Source organism: Balaenoptera musculus, chromosome 16, assembly GCF_009873245.2.
Source record: "Balaenoptera musculus isolate JJ_BM4_2016_0621 chromosome 16, mBalMus1.pri.v3, whole genome shotgun sequence".
Lineage (NCBI taxonomy): Eukaryota > Metazoa > Chordata > Mammalia > Artiodactyla > Balaenopteridae > Balaenoptera > Balaenoptera musculus.
The window spans coordinates 5700157-5720590 of NC_045800.1; the positions used below are offsets into that span (position 1 = coordinate 5700157).

General features: G+C 39.9%; 1 protein-coding gene across 1 annotated transcript in view; it reads left to right on the top strand.

The window, feature by feature from the left end:
- C16H10orf90 (chromosome 16 C10orf90 homolog) overlaps positions 1-20434 on the top strand; it is a 245815-nt gene that overhangs the window by 24062 nt on the left and 201319 nt on the right. Inside the window, exon 2 of the mRNA XM_036828851.1 lies at positions 2910-2982. Coding sequence (XP_036684746.1) covers positions 2910-2982 — 73 coding nt within the window. The remainder of the gene's footprint in view (positions 1-2909; positions 2983-20434) is intronic.

Consider the following 20434-nt stretch of genomic DNA (forward strand, 5'->3'; position numbering starts at 1 on the left):
TAGTGCTTGTAACTTCACACACTGTGGGGCTGTGCTCTCTATCAGCGTCGCATGGTGCACAGGGGAATTGCTGGGCAGACCTGATTCTGAGTCAGGTCCCAGGTCACCTGACTTGTGAGGCTTGATGGAGTTACTTTAAAAAATACACAGAAAACTCTTTCTTCAAAGAGCCATACAAGACAACGACCCTGGAGAGAGGAAGCTTAAAATCTCTGCTGGACCGGAGTCTCCCTGCACCCCGTCCCCCGCAGATAGCTTCCAGAACAGGGACTGATTCTGCTTGAAGCAGCGGAGAGAGAACTCACTTCTTCTCCTAAATTTAGGATTTACATTACTTTCCATCCTCATGTCTACTGTGTTGCACTTTTGTTTCCTTCCTGAAAAGTTTTCATGTGTGTTTCTTATGACATGTCTATGCTAAGTCTGAGAAAAGGGCATATGTAAGTGTGATAGCTATATAAGCACAGCCAGGTACAGTCAAATAGCCAAACAATAATACTTAGTAAAAATAACAATTTTAATTTTTAATTTTTTTCTTTTAAAAAAATGTTATTGAAATATAGTTGATTTGCAACATTGTGTTAGTTTCAGGTATACAGCAAAGTGATTCAGTTTTGTATATATATATATGTATGTTCTTTTTCAGATTCTCTTCCATTGTAGGTTATTATAAGATATTGAGTATAGTTCCCTGTGCTATACATTAGGTCCTTGTTGGTTATCTATTTTATGTATAGTAGTGTGTATATGTTAATCCCAAACTCCTAATTTATTCCCCCTGGCATTTCCCCTTTGGTAACCATAAGTTTGTTCTCTAAGTCTGTGGGTCTATTTCTGTTTTGTAAATAAGTTTATTTGTATCATTTTTTCAGATTCCACATATAAGTGATATCAATGATACTTGTCTTTTTCTGTCTGACTTCACTTAGTATGATAATCTCTAGGTCCATCCATGTTGCTGCAAATGGCATTATTTCATTCTTTTTTATGGCTGAGTAATATTCCATTGTGTATATGTACCACATCTTCTTTATCCATTCTTCCGTCAATGGACACTTAGGTTGCTTCCACATCTTGGCTATTGTAAATAGTGTTGCTGTGAACTGGGGTGCATGTGTCTTTTTGAATTATAGTAGTAACAGTATTTGGAACATACTGGCTAAAAGCTCAGGTGCTTGGGTTTGACAAGCCTGGTCTGAATCCTGCCTGTGTCACCAGGTACCCAGTGGGGGACCTTAGCTTTGACTTTCTCAGCTGCCATGGCAGGGCTGAGAGCAGCATATGTTTCTAACAGTTGTGAGAGTTCAATGAGATGATGTATGGAAAGCACAGAGCACAGCACTGGCCCATATGAAATCTCAATAACTGTCAGCAGTTCTTCTTATGCTTATTATAATTAATAATCATATTACCAATTGGCAGTGGCTGAGTTAGGCCCAGGGAGGAGGAGCCTGAAAAGTGGCAGAAAATGCTATGTGACCCTTTAATTCTCCCCATCTCAGCCCCGCCGCAGTCTGGGTCCTGCCCCATTCTTTCTCTTTCGCTTTGAGGTCTCAGAGGCCAGGCTCCTGCTTGGAACAGAAGAATTGTTCGCTTGCAGCTTCCTCTCTGCTATCCCCAAACTGGTGGCCCAGATGCTGGGGATGTGAAGGGGCGAAAAATGAGACGTGAGCAACGAAAAGCTTAACTCCCCCCTGGGACTGAGCAGTTTACTGGGGTTCAGAATTAGAGGCTGGCTCCAGCTCCATGACTGTGTAGCCTCTTCAAATCAGGATAAGATTACTACTGGGGGGTCCAAAGAGTTATTCTTCAGCTTTGGGGAAAGGTCATGGGATATTCAGAGGGACGATGGGCGTGCAGGGAGACCCCATGAGGAATGGGTTCTCTGGGGTCTGATTAGAAGTGGGTAAATCAGAACCGAAGGACTCACCCACAGCGAACTGCTTTTAGGATAAACTTATAAACCTTTGTTGTTTGGCAGAGTCAGCATCCTGATCGTGCTCGCAGACGGCAGGACACTTTTGTGTACGTTAGTCTTACTTTCATTGGGCCTTGAAGGCTAATTTTTGAAATCTGATGGCTCATGATTAATCAATTTATCAATATTTATCGAATGTCCAATTTTAGCTCAACACCCATTCAGCACTTTGCTGGGAGAGAAAAGAAATAGGAGACGTGGTTCTTTGATCTACTAGCAAAATTCATGGCAAAATCCATGTTCACTGATTAGTTTTTCTCCCGCCCTGCTTCCTTCTTGTGCATTTTGCAATCATCAGAAAGAGACCCTTTATAAATGAACTTATTCACAAAACAGAAAGAGACTCACAGATATAGAAAACAAACTTATGGTTACCAGAGGGGGAAGGGCGGGGAGGGATAAATTAGGAGGTTGGGATTAACACATACGCACTACTGTATATAAAATAGATAACCAGCAAGGACCTACTATATAGCACAGGGAATTCTACTCAGTATTTTGTAATAACCTATAAGGGAAAAGAATCTGAAAAAGAATAGATATGTGTGTGTGTGTGTGTGTGTGTGTGTGTATACACACACACACACACACACATAGCTGAATCACTGTGCTGTACACCTGAAACTAACGCGATATTGTAAATCAACTATACTTCTATAAACATAATAATACTTTTCTTCAATACCCAGAAAAGCCACAAGCAGAAAAAAAAAAAAGAAAAAAGGTAACCACCTTTTTTTCATTGACAGAGTTAACACAGGAGAAATGGAAATAAGTATATACATTACAATCTGCAGTCCTTTCTCAGGAGAAAGGAGAGATTCTAGGGACATTTCTTGATTTTTTTTAAAGCCAGTAACACACATTACTGAAAATTATATATCTGGCAAATAAGAATATAAAACTGGGAAGGTTTCTGTTTATCTTCCAGATCCACAGTCGGCTTTTCTCATCCCCCAAAGATCACTCTGCCTGGGAAAGAAACGAGAGTCTTTCAAATGCAGGTAAAGAACTCATCTCTGACCGGGTGGCACTCCCTCCAAGCCTTTATTTAGTCTCTCTCTCCTTTATTTTTATTAATAGTGAAATGTGCTTTGGAGACTAGTCTTCCCCCAAACGTGAAATGAGAGCTCAGTGACTCCGACAACATTTGAAGCTGATTTGAATTTCCAAACACACAGGCTTTTAGGCTGGCAGTCTCTGAAAAAACAAACAATGCAGAAGAAATATTGGTTGCCTTAGGTAATGCCTTCAGAAGCCAAGATTATGGCTGGGCGTGCGGGGGTTAGGCCAGCGTTAGAGCAGGGACAAATGTGGAATCTTCTCAGAGCTGGAGCCGGTGCAACTGAAATACAGGCACGGTATCTGTGCGTTCATAAATCACTTCAATTCATAGGCACTCAACTGTAGAAACACTAGGTGAGATGCTTCCAGTCCCTAACTTTGTTAAGTTTGTTAACGTAAATGGCATGAAGCTAAGCTTTTTTACTCCCTATCATGAGAGAAATCATATGGGTGTAGGTCAAATTTCTGATGGTCTTGTGATAAGACTGCTGGGTTAATAGAATATTTCTATTCAGAGACTGTAGCAAAAATTCTGAAAGAATTGTTTTTCACATAGCAAATTCAATTTTTTAACCTCCATTTGAATTTGAGTTTGTAAATGTGGCTGATGCGTTGGTATAAATGTGTCTGTGTATGTGATTACACACACACACACACACACACACACATTTGTCGCCTCTCTTTTCATTACCCCTCACCACCTGCCTATATCAAAGGTATCAGGGATCTGAAATCCTTTCCTTAACTGACACAGTCAACCCAAGACAAAAATGTTATTTGAAAGGAGCTTTCCTAGTTAATCCTCTCTGGAGCCACCACAGCATGGTTTATAAGCTTATTCTTTAGTAGTGGCAGCTTTTTAGTTTGGATCCTTTAAACACCTAGCCCAGAAATTGCTTGTGGTAAGAATGTGAATCCACAGATAGAAGTTTCTGGTAGTGTGGGCAGCAGGCTCAGGAAGCACACTGGCCACCGGCACCCCACGGGGAGTTTGGGGACATTGGGAAGAATGCCACGTTTCCTTGGGGCACTCGGAGGTGCCTGGGAGAACAGTCAGGCCCAGGTGACCTCATGTGGATGTGTGTCTTCTTTTCCTGAGGGCTAGGTCAGCTAAAATGGGCCTGCTCCAGCTCTTCCGACAGGGATGCCTGCTCACGTGGTAGTTAGCAGTTTAATGACCTAGAAACAAGCACAAGCTGGCCCTGAGACCAGAGGTTAATGGTCCAGGCTGCAGGGAATGTGCCCAAGCAAGCCTGGGTGAGCGGGAAGACACGTATCTCCTGGATTTCTTTCTTTCCTTTTAGATCTATCTATATTTTCAAAGTTCTCGTTCTGGAAGAACACTTTTGAGGCAGTCTTAAAAGTTGGGTATTCAGGCCGAAGGCAAGGAGTTGCTAAAGAATCATTCATGACACTTGTTAAAGAGGGTAAGGCAGATTTTATTCAGAGGGACTGCAGCAGTGGGGTCTTACAGGAGGGGAGAGAGATTGGACTCAACTCCAAATACAAGGAAAAATGGGAGTTTATAGCCAAGGAGCAGGGAAGGGGTCATTGGATGGAAGATTTCTAAGAGGAAGCATCAGGGGTAAGGGGAATTTTGGCTAACGTGACTTGACAGGTGGGGGATGAGGAAATTGATCAGATATCAAGGACGGGGGATTTCCTCTAAATTGACCCAGCAGGATTCTTGCTAAAATCGGGCTAAACGGGCCAAGGACAGAACCCGAGAGCGTGGCCTTGTTGAAAAGAGTTCTCAGAGGAGACTGACTCAGGTCAAGAATGGTCTCTGTTGGAGTCGGTGCGTGTGTGGGCACCATGCTTCCGTGGGGGCCTGACTCCTTGAGGGGACACTTATGCCCTCCGCATCTTCCCACAAGGTCATTCCCACCTGTTAAAGGGAAATTGCACTGGACGCTGGTTGAAAGCTGCAAGACAGATTTTATTGGAGCTGCTGCAGTAGGGGAGAGATTCCAGTGCAGCACCGAGCTCAACTCTGAGTATGGCAGGCATCTGGGGACCTACAGCTGATGGGGGGAGTGAGCGACGCAGCGGATGGAGAGTTACCGAGAAGAACTTGATTAGATATCACAGGTCAGGGAGATTCTTGTGAAACCAGCTTAGCAGGATTTGAATGAAACTGGACTCAATGGGATTCTTGGGCCTGACAGGCCAAGGCAGCAGGCCTAGACGAAGCCTGGTCAGGAAGAGGGCTCAGAGGAGTCCGACTAAAGTTTGGTCCAGGAGGGAGAGGTGTCACACCTCTTCTACGAAAATTGGCCTGAGCTGTCACCTGTGTCCTTTGAACTCTCTGTGGTCCAACTTGCTCCCTCAGGAAAGAACAAGGAAGTTTGGTTCAGGAATTAGACTTCCCGTACCCACACTCCTGAGGAGGGCTCAGTGCAAGAATGAGATCTCTCTCAGCCCCCTGGGCTTTGGGAAACCCAGAGAGCAGAGTTTTAGGTCAGGCTTGGGGTTGCAAGGACCAGAAACACACTATTGACGACAAAAGAAAAATGGTTGTAAGGAAACCAGTGAACTTTGTAGGAGAACAAGCCACCGGGTTGCACAAAGTACAGGAACCAAGGGGGCTCCGTGGGACCCAGTAGCAAGAGTGTGGCCCTTCACTTAGAGCCGCGGTAACAGGATCTGTGCCTGACTCTTGCAGCCCGTGTCTTTCAGTTAACCTTCTCAGGCTCCATCCTGAGTCAATCATCCCGGGTTAGGAGGCAAGGTCAGATGTTAGAAACCTGGCTTCCGGGCATCCAGCCTTATGGGTGCCTGGCTAACAGGGCAGTTCTCCCAGAAGGAGTCCACAGGCCAAGCTGACGTCCCAAAGGCATGAGTAGGCCCGTGGAATCTCAAGTCTGAGAGGGGCCACGGAGGTCGTTTTGTCCAATTTCTTCCTGATGCCTGACATCTGAAACCCCTCCACCTCCTGCCCTCGCAGGAGCGAGGAAGCCTCTGCAGAGGAGGCCGACCACACAGCAAGCCCCAAGGCCAGGGGACTCACTCTATTTGAAGGTAGCTCATGACTTGCTCACACAGCTGGAATTGTTAGAAAGCTTTTCTATGGTGTTGAGCCAAAATAAATAACCTTCTTTATTTTTAATCTGTACTGAGTAGGCAAAGAGACCCATTAAATATTTTTAAGTTGCTGGAATATGTGGTCTGATATGTGTTCTAGGAAGACAACTGTATTGTGATATTCTAGGAAGGCGATGACATAGGGTTTAGGCCAGGGCAGGGGCAGGGGATGCTGGGACCATTGGAGCACTGGGAGATGACAAAATTATTTGCAAGCGGTTGCATAAGGGAGAAGTTAAAGATGTTTCTGGGCGAATAGCGCTGCCATCCATGGGGAAGGAAATTCAGGGGTCAAGGGCTGGTGCTGGTGGGAGCATCCTGAACTTGTGGAGTTTGGATGCTCTGCATCTGAGAGACCATCTGTCCTAGATGTCTGTGAAGCAGCTGGAAATATGGTGTCGAGATCCAGGGAAAGGTCAGGGTTATCAATCTCGATGTGATCATGATTTACAGGTGGGTCATGTGAGAAACCAGGAGAACAGTTGAGATGAGTGCAGGAGCCAGTGTGTGAAGTGGGAAGAGAGTGGGCTACAAAGCCTAAGGTACCTACGGGTATGCGGTGGGAAGAGGTGTAACTTGAGGTCCAGTGCCAGCGTTGACCTCGCCCTCAATTTGTCCTCTATTTTTGGAAAAGTCTCTCCACTTCCTCAGGTCTTAGACAACGGTGGTTTAGGTTTCACCCGTGTCCACAGGGTGGCTCTAAAACTCAGTGATGTGGGTAGCAGTCTCTGTTACAGAAGCTAGATCGGGGGTATTTGGTCCAATCGGAGTTCAGAGTGCTCATGCAGGAAATCTGAAGTGAACGTCATCTCTGAATTTTCATTTTTGTTTCCTTCATTTGCCCAATGCAACTATTCACTGCCTCAGTCACTGGAAATTCCAAAACTGGGAAGGGCAGAGAGTTGATTTCTTATGGTAAAATTGTCCTCTTGTCCAGGCCTTTGAAATCTCTTGGCCGGGGTAAAATTTCAGTTTGCTATGATTAATAGGCTCCTAACACTAAGGGAGAAAAAATTGTAGGAAGGATGACTGTTTCTTTTTTTTTTTTTTAATGTTTATTTTTAATTTATTTTTTCTTATTAGTCATCCATTTTATACATATCAGTGTATACATGTCAATCCCAATCTCCCAATTCATCACACCACCCCCCCGCCCCGCCTCTTTCCCCCCTTGGTGTCCATACGTTCTTTCTCTACATCTGTGCCTCAATTTCTGCCCAGCAAACTGGTTCATCTGTACCATTTTCTAGGTTCCACATATATGCGTTAATATACGATATTTGTTTTTCTCTTTCTGACTTACTTCACTCTGTATGACAGTCTCTAAATGCATCCACATCTCTACAAATGACCCAATTTTGTTCCTTTTTATGGCTGAGTAATATTCCATTGTATATATGTACCACAACTTCTTTATCCAGTCATCTGTCAATGGGCATTTAGGTTGCTTCCATGATCTGGCTATTGTAAATAGTGCTGCAATGAACACTGGGGTGCATGCGTCTTTTTGAATTATGGTTTTCTCTGGGTATATGCCCAGTAGTGGGATTGCTGGGTCATATGGTAGTTCTATTTTTAGTTCTTTAAGGAGCCTCCATACTGTTCTCCATAGTGGCTGTATCAATTTACATTCCTACCAACAGTGCAAGAGGGTTCCCTTTTCTCCACACCCTCTCCAGCATTTGTTGTTTGTAGATTTTCTGATGATGCCCATTCTGACTGGGGTGAGGTGATACCTCATTGTAGTTTTGATTTGCATTTCTCTAATAATTAGTGATGTTGAGCAGCTCTTCATGTGCTTCTTGGCCATCTGTATATCTTCTTTGGAGAAATGTCTATTTAGGTCTTCTGCCCATTTTTGGATTGGGTTGTTTGTTTCTTCAGTATTGAGCTGCATGAGCTGTTTATATATTTTGGAGATTAATCCTTTGTCCATTGATTCCTTTGCAAATATTTTCTCCCATTCCGAGGGTTGTCTTTTCGTCTTGTTTATGGTTTCCTTTGCTGTGCAAAAGCTTTGAAGTTTCATTAGGTCCCATTTGTTTATTTTTGTTTTTATTTCCATTACTCTAGGAGGTGGATCAAAAAAGATCTTGCTGTGATTTATGTCAAAGAGTGTTCTTCCTATGTTTTCCTCTAAGAGTTTTATAGTGCCCAGTCTTACATTTAGGTCTCTAATCCATTTTGATTTTATTTTTGTGTATGGTGTTAGGGAGTGTTCTAATTTCATTCTTTTACATGTAGCTGTCCAGTTTTCCCAGCACCACTTATTGAAGAGACTGTCTTTTCTCCATTGTATATCCTTGCCTCCTTTGTCATAGATTAGTTGACCATAGGTGCGTGGGTTTATCTCTGGGCCTTCTATCCTGTTCCATTGATCTATATTTCTGTTTTTGTGCCAGTACCATATTGTCTTGATTACTGTAGCTTTGTAGTATGGTCTGAAGTCAGGGAGTCTGATTCCTCCCGCTCCGTTTTCTCCCCTCAAGACTGCTTTGGCTATTCGGGGTCTTTTGTGTCTCCATACAAATTTTAAGATTTTTTGTTCTAGTTCTGTAAAAAATGCCATTGGTAATTTGATAGGGATTGCACTGAATCTGTAGATTGCTTTGGGTAGTATAATCATTTTCACAACATTGATTCTTCCAATCCAAGAACATGGTATATCTCTCCATCTGTTCTTATCATCTTTAATTTCTTTCATCAGTGTCTTATAGTTTTCTGCATACAGGTCTTTTTTCTCCCTAGGTAGGTTTATTCCTAGGTATTTTGTTCATTTTGTTGCAATGGTAAATGGGAGTGTTTCCTTAATTTCTCTTTCAGACTTTTCATCATTAGTGTATAGGAATGCAAGAGATTTCTGTGCATTAATTTTGTATCCTGCAACTTCACCAAATTCATTGATTAGCTCTAGTAGTTTTCTGGTGGCATCTTTAGGATTCTCTATGTATAGTGTCATGTCATCTGCAAACAGTGATAGTTTTACTACTTTTCCAATTTGTATTCCTTTTATTTCTTTTTCTTCTCTGATTGCCATGGCTAGGACGTCCAAAACTATGTTGAATAGTAATGGTGAGAGAGGACATCCTTGTCTTGTTCCTGATCTTAGAGCAATGCTTTCAGTTTTTCACCATTGAGAATGAAGTTTGCTCTGGGTTTGTCATATATGGCCTTTATTATGTTGAAGTTGGTTCCCTCTGTGCCCACTTTCTGGAGAGTTTTTATCATAAGTGGGTGTTGAATTTTGTAAAAAGCTTTTTCTGCATCTATTGAGATGATCATATGGTTTCTATTCTTCACTTTGTTAATATGGTGTACCACATTGATTGACTTGCGTATATTGAAGAATCTTGCATCTCTGGGATAAATCCCACTTGATCATGGTATATGATCCTTTTACTGTGTTGTTGGATTCTGTTTGCTAGTATTTTGTTGAGGATTTTTGCATCTATATTCATCAGTGATATTGGTCTGTAATTTTCTTTTTTTGTAGTATCTTTGTCTGGTTTTGGTATCAGGGTGATGGTGGCCTCATAGAATGAGTTTGGGAGTTTTCCTTCCTCTGCAATTTTTTGGAAGAGTTTGAGAAGGATGGGTGTTAGCTCTTCTCTAAATGTTTGATAGAATTCACCTGTGAAGCCATCTGGTCCTGGACTTTTGTTTGTTGGAAGGTTTTTAATCACAGTTTCAATTTCATTACTTGTGATTGGTCTGTTCATATTTTCTATTTCTTCCTGGTTCAGTCTTGGAAGGTTATACCTTTCTAAGAATTTGTCCATTTCTTCCAGGTTGTCCATTTTATTGGCATAGAGTTGATTGTAGTAGTTTCTTAGGATGCTTTGTATTTCTGCGGTGTCTGTTGTAACTTCTCCATTTTCATTTCTAATTTTATTGATTTGAGTCCTCTCCCTCTTTTTCTTGATGAGTCTGGCTAATGGTTTATCAATTTTGTTTATCTTCTCAGAGAACCACTTTTTAGTTTTATTGATATGTGCTATAGTTTTCTTTGTTTCTATTTCATTTATTTCTGCTCTGATCTTTATGATTTCTTTCCTTCTGCTAACTTTTTTTTTGAACATGTGAAATAAGTTTATCAAAGAATAGATGAAATGGGCCCTCTTCTCCCTAAAAATAAGTATATTCACTAAATTTACATTTATATTTATATTACTAGGAATTTATATTACTTGTTATTATTGCTCCACTATTCCTCATATGCAGTGCCTTGGTGGACATTTTTCAAGTAAATAGAGTCTTTTGAACTGGTGCTGCCAAGTGATTCTATAACTTTTTAGGAATAGAAACCTAAGAGTTTACTGTCTCCATTCTGAGGCTACTATTTCCCTGTTCCCCTTTTTACAATTGTTCTTCACCTTTTCACCCTTCTTCTCTATCAGCTGAATACCTTGCTTCCTTGTTCCCTTAGAAAATAAAAATTAGAAGACAGATCTCATGAGCTCTGACCATGGAATCCACTGACATTCTTCATTCATCTCCTTATGGCCTCTGCCTTCTTGGCTGAATACAATAGAATAGAATAGAATAGAATAGAATAGAATAGAATAGAATAGAATAGAATAGAATACAATACAATACAATACAATACAATACAATACAATACAATACAATACATTAAAATGTTCATACTTACAGGAACAATTTTTTCACTTGTGCACAATATGCTATTTCCATCTGCTAACTCAGGAATGTTTCTCCAGCAATTCTTTCCTCTGCAAATTCATTTTGACTTCTTCTACTGGTCATTCCCAGTAGCCTACAACGTGCTATAACATCTCTTATACATTAAAACACACGTCCTGTTGTTGATGGCAGTTCGTCTCAGATTACTGTCCCATTTCTCAAATCCCCTTTGGAGCTAAACTCTTTATGGGTTTTCTACACTCTTCTTCCAGTCTTTCATGTACTCACTGTATTCAGGCTTTTGAACCCACACAATTCTTGTCAAGGGCGCTACTGACCTCCACAGTACCACATCCAAATGTGAATTCTCAGTACTCAAGAGCATTTGACAGTTGATCCCTCTTTCTTTTTTTTTTTTTTTTCACACACACACACTGTATTTTATTTTTACAAGAGATAAATAGACTGACACCAAGCATTGTGCATGGATGACCACAACAAAAGCAACGATTGCAATTACCAAACATGAAACACACTCATACTATGTCATAATATTGACATTCAGTCCAGTAGTCCTCCACTGTAACAGCTCCTTTACTTTGCAGTGAAAATTGATTTGTATATTCTTTGCCTCTGAGTCCTTGTGGGATTTTTTTTTTTTTAATTCAGACAGAAAGTCACAAAAATTATACTCATCCTCATCAGTTCACTCAGTCCCATGTAATTAATTTTTTTTTCATCTTGATCTTTTGTTAGCACTTTTATGAGTTCATCAGTTTTTCATTAGAGTTCTGAAAATGCTTATTCATTCAGTTCAGCAGTACAGTCAGTTACCAGAAACCTGTACTTGTCAGAGTCTTTTCCATGAATTTCTTGAAGATGAAACCCTTTTATAGGAACATATTTGCAAAATCATCAGAGTACACCCAGAACTGTCTGTAAATGACAAAAGACTTAAAAATGACCACGGTTAAAGATTTGATGAAAGTTCATAATAATGCAGTTGACAAGAAAATTAGTTATTTCTGAGATATACATTTTAAAGTAATAACTAGGATTATTACTTATAACATTATACCAGAACATATAAGATTTTTAGAAATTTCATGTAATGTCTGAAACATTTATATTAACATATTTCCATACATATTTCCATACAAATACAAATATAAGATTTTTAGAAATTTCATGTAATGTCTGAAACATTTATATTAACATATTTCCATACGTATTTCCATACAAATACAAATATAAGATTTTTAGAAATTTCATGTAATGTCTGAAACATTTATATTATCATATTTCCATACAAATAACCCAATGAAAGTTTAGTATTAGTTGTTTTGTTTGTTTTTTTATACTGCAGGTTCTTATTAGGCATCAATTTTATACACATCAGTGTATACATGTCAATCCCAATCGCCCAATTCAGCACACCACCATCCCCACCTCACCGCAGTTTTCCCCCCTTGGTGTCCATATGTCCATTCTCTACATCTGTGTCTCAACTTCTGCCCTGCAAACTGGCTCATCTGTACCATTTTTCTAGGTTCCACATACATGCATTAATATACGATATTTGTTTTTCTCTTTCTGACTTACTTCACTCTGTATGACAGTCTCTAGATCCATCCACGTCTCAACAAATGACTCAATTTCGTTCCTTTTTATGGCTGAGTAATATTCCATTGTATATATGTACCACAACTTCTTTATTCATTCGTCTGTTGATGGGCATTTAGGTTGCTTCCATGACCTGGCTATTGTAAATAGTGCTGCAATGAACATTCGGGTGCATGTGTCTTTTTGAATTACGGTTTTCTCTGGGTATATGCCCAGTAGTGGGATTGCTGGGTCATATGGTAATTCTATTTTTAGTTCTTTAAGGAACCTCCATATTGTTCTCCATAGTGGCTGTATCAATTTACATTCCCACCAACAGTGCAAGAGGTTTCCCTGTTCTCCACACCCTCTCCAGCATTTGTTGTTTGTAGATTTTCTGATGATGCCCATTCTAACAGGAGTGAGGTGATACCTCATTGTAGTTTTGATTTGCATTTCTCTAATAATTAGTGATGTTGAGCATCTTTTCATGTGCTTCGTGGCCATCTGTATGTCTTCTTTGGAGAAATGTCTATTTAGGTCTTCTGCCCATTTTTGGATTGGGGTGTTTGTTTCTTTGATATTGAGCTGAATGAGCTGTTTATATATTTTAGAGATTAATCCTTTGTCTGTTGATTCATTTGCAAATATTTTCTCCCATTCTGAGGGTTGTCTTTTCGTCTTGTTTATGGTTTCCTTTGCTGTGCAAAAGCTTTGAAGTTTCATTAGGTCCCATTTCTTTATGTTTGTTTTTATTTCCATTACTCTAGGAGGTGGATCAAAAAAGATCTTGCTGTGATTTATGTCAAAGAGTGTTCTTCCTATGTTTTCCTCTAAGAGTTTTATAGTGTCCAGTCTTATATTTAGGTCTCGAATCCATTTTGAGTTTATTTTTGTGTATGGTGTTAGGGAGTATTCTAATTTCATTCTTTTACATGTAGCTGTCCAGTTTTCCCAGCACCACTTTTTGAAGAGACTGTCTTTTCTCCATTGTATATCCTTGCCTCCTTTGTCATAGATTAGTTGACCATAGGTGCGTGGGTTAATCTCTGGGCTTTCTATCTTGTTCCATTGATCTATGTTTCTGTTTTTGTGCCAGTACCATATTGTCTTGATTACTGTAGCTTTGTAGTATAGTCTGAAGTCAGGGAGTCTGATTCCTCCAGCTCCATTTTTTTGCCTCAAGACTGCTTTGGCTATTCGGGGTCTTTTGTGTCTCCATACAAATTTTAAGATGATTTGTTCTAGCTCTGTAAAAAATGCCATTGGTAATTTGATAGGGATTGCATTGAATCTGTAGATTGCTTTGGGTAGTATACTCATTTTCACAATGTTGATTCTTCCAATCCAAGAACATGGTATATCTCTCCATCTGTTGGTATCATCTTTAATTTCTTTCATCAGTGTCTTATAGTTTTCTGCATACAGGTCTTTTGTCTCCCTAGGTAGGTTTATTCCTAGGTATTTTATTCTTTTTGTTGCAATGGTAAATGGGAGTGTTTCCATAATTTCTCTTTCAGATTTTTCATCATTAGTGTATAGGAATGCAAGAGATTTCTGTGCATTAATTTTGTATCCTGCAACTTTACCATATTCATTTATTAGCTCTAGCAGTTTTCTGGTGGCAGTTTTAGGATTCTCTATGTATAGTATCATGTCATCTGCAAACAGTGACAGTTTTACTTCTTCTTTTCCAATTTGTATTCCTTTTATTTCTTTTTCTTCTCTGATTGCCGTGGCTAGGACTTCCAGAACTATGTTGAATAATAGTGGTGAGAGTGGACATCCTTGTCTCGTTCCTGATCTTAGAGGAAATGCTTTCAGTTTTTCACCATTGAGAATGATGTTTGCTGTGGGTTTGTCATATATGGCCTTTATTATGTTGAGGTAGGTTCCCTCTATGCCCACTTTCTGGAGAGTTTTTATCAGAAATGGGTGTTGAATTTTGTCAAAAGCTTTTTCTGCATCTATTGAGATGATCATATGGTTTTTATTCTTCAATTTGTTAATATGGTGTATCACATTGATTGATTTGCGTATATTGAAGAATCCTTGCATCCCTGGGATAAATCCCACTTGATCGTGGTGTATGATCCTTTTAATGTGTTGTTGGATTCTGTTTGCTAGTATTTTGTTGAGGATTTTTGCGTCTATATTCATCAGTGATATTGATCTGTAATTTTCTTTTTTTGTAGTGTCTTTGTCTGGTTTTGGTATCAGGGTGATGGTGGCCTCATAGAATGAGTTTGGGAGTTTTCCTTCCTCTGCAATTTTTGAGAAGAGTTTGAGAAGGATGGGTGTTAGCTCTTCTCTAAATGTTTGATAGAATTCACCTGTGAAGCCATCTGGTCCTGGACTTTTGTTTGTTGGAAGATTTTTAATCACAGTTTCAATTTCATTACTTGTGATTGGTCTGTTCATATTTTCTGTTTCTTCCTGATTCAGTCTTGGAAGGTTATACCTTTCTAAGAATTTGTCCATTTCTTCCAGGTTGTCTATTTTATTGGCATAAAGTTGCTTGTAGTAGTCTCTTAGGATGCTTTGTATTTCTGCAGTGTCTGTTGTAACTTCTCCTTTTTCATTTCTAATTTTATTGATTTGAGTCCTCTCCCTCTTTTTCTTGATGAGTCTGGCTAATGGCTTATCAATTTTGTTTATCTTCTCAAAGAACCAACTTTTAGTTTTATTGATCTTTGCTATTGTTTTCTTTGTTTCTATTTCATTTATTTCTGCTCTGATCTTTATGATTTCTTTCCTTCTGCTAACTTTGGGTTTTGTTTGTTCTTCTTTCTCTAGTTTCTTTAGGTGTAAGGTTAGATTGTTTACTTGAGATTTTTCTTGTTTCTTTAGGTAGGCTTGTATAGCTATAAACTTCCCTCTTAGAACCGCTTTTGCTGCATCCCATAGGTTTTGGGTCGTCGTGTTTTCATTGTCATTTGTCTCTAGGTATTTTTTTATTTCCTCTTTGATTTCTTCAGTGATCTCTTGGTTATTTAGTAACGTATTGTTTAGCCTCCATGTGTTTGTCTTTTTTACGTTTTTTTCCCTGTAATTCATTTCTAATCTCATAGCACTGTGGTCAGAAAAGATGCTTGATATGATTTCAATTTTCTTAAATTTACTGAGGCTTGATTTGTGACCCAAGATGTGATCTATCCTGGAGAATGTTCCGTGTGCACTTGAGAAGAACGTGTAATCTGCTGTTTTTGGATGGAATGTCCTATATATATCAATTAAATCTATCTGGTCTATTGTGTCATTTAAAGCTTCTGTTTCCTTATTTATTTTCATTTTGGATGATCTGTCCATTGGTGTAAGTGAGGTGTTAAAGTCCCCCACTATTATTGTGTTACTGTCGATTTCCTCTTTTATAGCTGTTAGCAGTTGCCTTATGTATTGAGGTGCTCCTATGTTGGGTGCATATATATTTATAATTGTTATATCTTCTTCTTGGATTGATCCCTGGATCATTATGTAGTGTCCTTCCTTGTCTCTTGTAACATTCTTTATTTTAAAGTCTATTTTATCTGATATGAGTATAGCTACTCCAGCTTTCTTTTGATTTCCATTTGCATGGAATATCTTTTTCCATCCCCTCACTTTCAGTCTGTATGTGTCCCTAGGTCTAAAGTGGGTCTCTTGTAGACAGCATATATATGGGTCTTGTTTTTGTATCCATTCAGCCAGTCTGTGTCTTTTGGTTGGGGCATTTAATACATTCACGTTTAAGGTAATTATCGATATGTGTGTTCCTATGACCATTTTCTTAATTGTTTTGGGTTTGTTTTTGTAGGTCCTTTTCTTCTCCTGTGTTTCCCACTTAGAGAAGTTCCTTAAGCATTTGTTGTAGAGCTGGTTTGGTGGTGCTGAATTCTCTTAGCTTTTGCTTGTCTGTAAAGCTTTTGATTTCTCCATCAAATCTAAATGAGATCCTTGCCGGGTAGAGTAATCTTGGTTGTAGGTTCTTCCCTTTCATCACTTTAAGTATATCATGCCACTCCCTTCTGGCTTGCAGAGTTTCTGCTGAGAAATCAGTTGTTAACCTTATGGGAGTTCCCTTGTATGTTATTTGTCGTTTTTCCCTTGCTGCTTTCAATAATTTTTCTTTGTCTTTAATTTTTGCCACTTTGATTACTATGTGTCTCAGCGTGTTTCTCCTTGGATTTAATCTGTATGGGACTCTCTGCGCTTCCTGGACTTGGGTGGCTATTTCCTTTCCCATGTTAGGGAAGTTTTCGACTATAATCTCTTCAAATATTTTCTCTGGTCCTTTCTCTCTCTCTTCTCCTTCGGGGACCCCTATAATGCGAATGTTGTTGCGTTTAATGTTGTCCCAGAGGTCTCTTAGGCTGTCTTCATTTCTTTTCATTCTTTTTTCTTTAGTCTGTTCCGCAGCAGTGAATTCCACCATTCTGTCTTCCAGGTCACTTATCCGTTCTTCTGCCTCAGTTATTCTGCTATTGATTCCTTCTAGTGTAGTTTTCATTTCAGTTATTGTATTGGTCATCTCTGTTTGTTTGTTCTTTAATTCTTCTAGGTCTTTGTTAATCATTTCTTGCATCTTCTCAATCTTTGCCTCCATTCTTATTCCGAGGTCCTGGATCATCTTCACTATCATTATTCTGAATTCTTTTTCTGGAAGGTTGCCTATCTCCACTTCATTAAGTTGTTTTTCTGGGGTTTTATCTTGTTCCTTCATCTGGTACATAGCCCTCTGCCTTTTCATCTTCTCTATCTTTCTGTAACTGTGGTTTTTGGTCCACAGGCTGCAGGATTGTAGTTTTTCTTGCTTCTGTTGTCTGCCCTCTGGTGGTTGAGGCTATCTAAGAGGTTGATGGGAGGCTCTGGTGGTGGGTAGAGCTGACTGTTGCTGTGGCGGTCAGAGCTCAGTAAAACCTTAATCCACTTGACTGTTGATGGGTGGGGCTGGGTTCCCTCCCTGTTGCTGTGGGGGTCAGAGCTCAGTAAAACCTTAATCCACTTGACTGTTGATGGGTGGGACTGGGTTCCCTCCCTGTTGGTTGTTTTGCCTGAGGCAACCCAACACTGGAGCCTACCCGTGCTCTTTGGTGGGGTTAATGGCAGACTCTGGGAGGGCTCTCGCCAAGGAGAACTTCCCAGAACCTCTGCTGCCAGTGTCCTTATCCCCACGGTGAAACAGCCACCACTCGCCTCTGCAGGAGACCCCCCAACACCAGCAGGTAGGTCTGGTTCAGTCTCCCCCAGGGTCACTGCTCCTTCCCCTGGGTCCCGATGCACACATTACTTTGTGTGTGCCCTCCAAGAGTGGGGTCTCTGTTTCCCCCAGTCCTGTCAAAGTCCTGCAATCAATTCCCACTAGGCTTCAAAGTCTGATTCTCTAGGAATTCCTCCTCCCGTTGCCGGACCCCCAGGTTGGGAAGCCTGACGTGGGGCTCAGAACCTTCACTCCAGTGGGTGGACTTCTGTGGCATAAGTGTTCGCCAGTCTGTGAGTCACCCACCCAGCAGTTATGGGATTTGATTTTACTCTGATTGCGCCCCTCCTACCGTCTCACTGTGGCTTCTCCTCTGTCCTTGGACGTGGGGTATCCTCCTTGGTGAAGTCCAGGGTCTTCCTGTCAATGATTGTCCAGCAGCCAGTTGTGATTCTGGTCCCTTCTGCTAACTTTGGATTTTGTTTGTCCTTCTTTCTCTAGTTCCTTTAGGTGTAAGGTTAGACTGTTTATTTGAGATTTTTCTTGTTTCTTGAGGTAGGCTTGTATAGCTATAAACTTCCCTCTTAGAACTGCTTTTGCTGCATCCCATAGGTTTTGGATCGTCGTGTTTTCATTGTCATTTGTCTCTAGGTATTTTTTGACTTCCTCTTTGATTTTTTCAGTGATCTCTTGGTTATTTAGTAACATATTGTTTAGCCTCCATGTATTTGTGTTTTTTACGTTTTTTTTCCCGTAATTTATTTCTAATCTCATAGCGTTGTGGTCAGAAGAGATGCTTGATATGACTTCAATTTTCTTGAATTTACTGAGGCTTGATTTGTGACTCAAGATGTGATCTATCTTGGAGAATGTTCCATGCGCACTTGAGAAGAAAGTGTAGTCTGATGTTTTTGGATGGAATGTCCTATAAATATCAATTAAATCTATCTGGTCTATTGTGTCATTTAAAGCTTGTGTTTCCTTATTAATTTTCTGTTTGGATGATCTGTCCATTGGTGTAAGTGAGGTGTTAAAGTCCCCCCTATTATTGTGTTACTGTCGATTTCCTCTTTTAGAGCTGTTAGCAGTTGCCTTATATTTTGAGGTGCTGCTATGTTGGGTGCATATATATTTATAATTGTTATATCTTCTTGGATTGATCCCTTGATCATTACGTAGTGTCCATCCTTGTCTCTTGTAACATTCTTGATTTTAAAGTCTATTTTATCTGATATGAGTATTAATACTCCAGCTTTCTTTTGATTTCCATTTGCATGGAATATCTTTTTCCATCCCCTCACTTTCAGTCTGTATGTGTCCCTAGGTCTGAAATGGGTCTCTTGTAGACAGCATATATATGGGTCTTGTTTTTGTATCCATTCAGCACGCCTGTGTCTTTTGGTTGGAGCATTTAATCTGTTCATGTTTAAGGTAATTATCGATATGTATGTTCCTATGACCATTTTCTTAATTGTTTTGGGTTTGTTTTTGTAGGTCCTTTTCTTCTCTTGTGTTTCCCACTTAGAGAAGTTCCTTTAGCATTTGTTGTAGAGCTGGTTTGGTGGTGCTGAATTCCCTTAGCTTTTGCTTGTCTGTAAAGCTTTTGATTTCTCCATCAAATCTGAATGAGATCCTTGCTGGGTAGAGTAATCTTGGTTGTAGGTTCTTCCTTTTCATCACTTTAAATATATCATGCCACTCCCTTCTGGCTTGTAGAGTTTCTGCTGAGAAATCAGCTGTTAACCTTATGGGAGTTCCCTTGTATGTTATTTGTTGTTTTTCCCTTGCTGCTTTCAATAATTTTTGTTTGTCTTTAATTTTTGTCAATTTGATTGCTATGTGTCTCGACGTGTTTCTCCTTGGGTTTATCCTGTATGGGACTCTGCACTTCCTGGACTTGGGTGGCTGTTTCCTTTCCCATGTTAGGGAAGTTTTCAACTATAATCTCTTCAAATATTTTCTCGGGTCCTTTCTCTCTCTCTTCTCCTTCTGGGACCCCTATGATGCGAATGTTGTTGTGTTTAATGTTGTCCTAGAGGTCTCTTAGGGTGTCTTCATTTCTTTTCATTCTTTTTTCTTTATTCTGTTCCGCAGCAGTGAATTCCACCATTCTGTCTTCCAGGTCACTTATCCGTTCTTCTGCCTCAGTTATTCTGATATTGATTCCTTCTAGTGTATTTTTCATTTCAGTTATTGTATTGTTCATCTCTGTTTGTTTGTTCTTTAATTCTTCTAGATCTTTGTTAAACATTTCTTGCATCTTCTCGATCTTTGCCTCCATTCTTTTTCCGAGGTCCTAGATCATCTTCACTATCATTATTCTGAATTCTTTTTCTGGAAGATTGCCTATCTCCATTTCATTTAGTTATTTTTCTGGGGTTTTGTCTTGTTCCTTCATTTGGTACATAGCCCTCTGCCTTTTCATCTTGTCTGTCTTTCTGTGAATGTGGTTTTTGTTCCACAGGCTGCAGGATTGTTGTTCTTCTTGCTTCTGCTGTCTGCCCTTTAGGTTGACTATTTCTGCCCAGACTTACATCTGTTTTCAAAATCAGTGGGAGGTAGGAAGTCCCTTTCAAATTTCTATTCTGCGTGTTATAAAAAGATTCCATTTACAGTTTCCCCATCACCGTGCTACCTGTCTGCCTATGAGACTGCTTGCTCTAAGGATTTAGCAAGGATTGGGAGAATCAGGCGTGCATTTAAGCCATTTCTGGGGAAATCACTTATAGGAAATATATGTAAAGGGGATTGACGAAGGTCACTGTTTCAATTAGTAATTCACTTAGCTTAGGAAGAAGGTGGGACAGCATGAAATTTTCTCCCTCCTGATCAATTAAGCCTGACCTTTACAAATGGCAATTTTTAAAGGGTGGGTGTTTGATTGATGA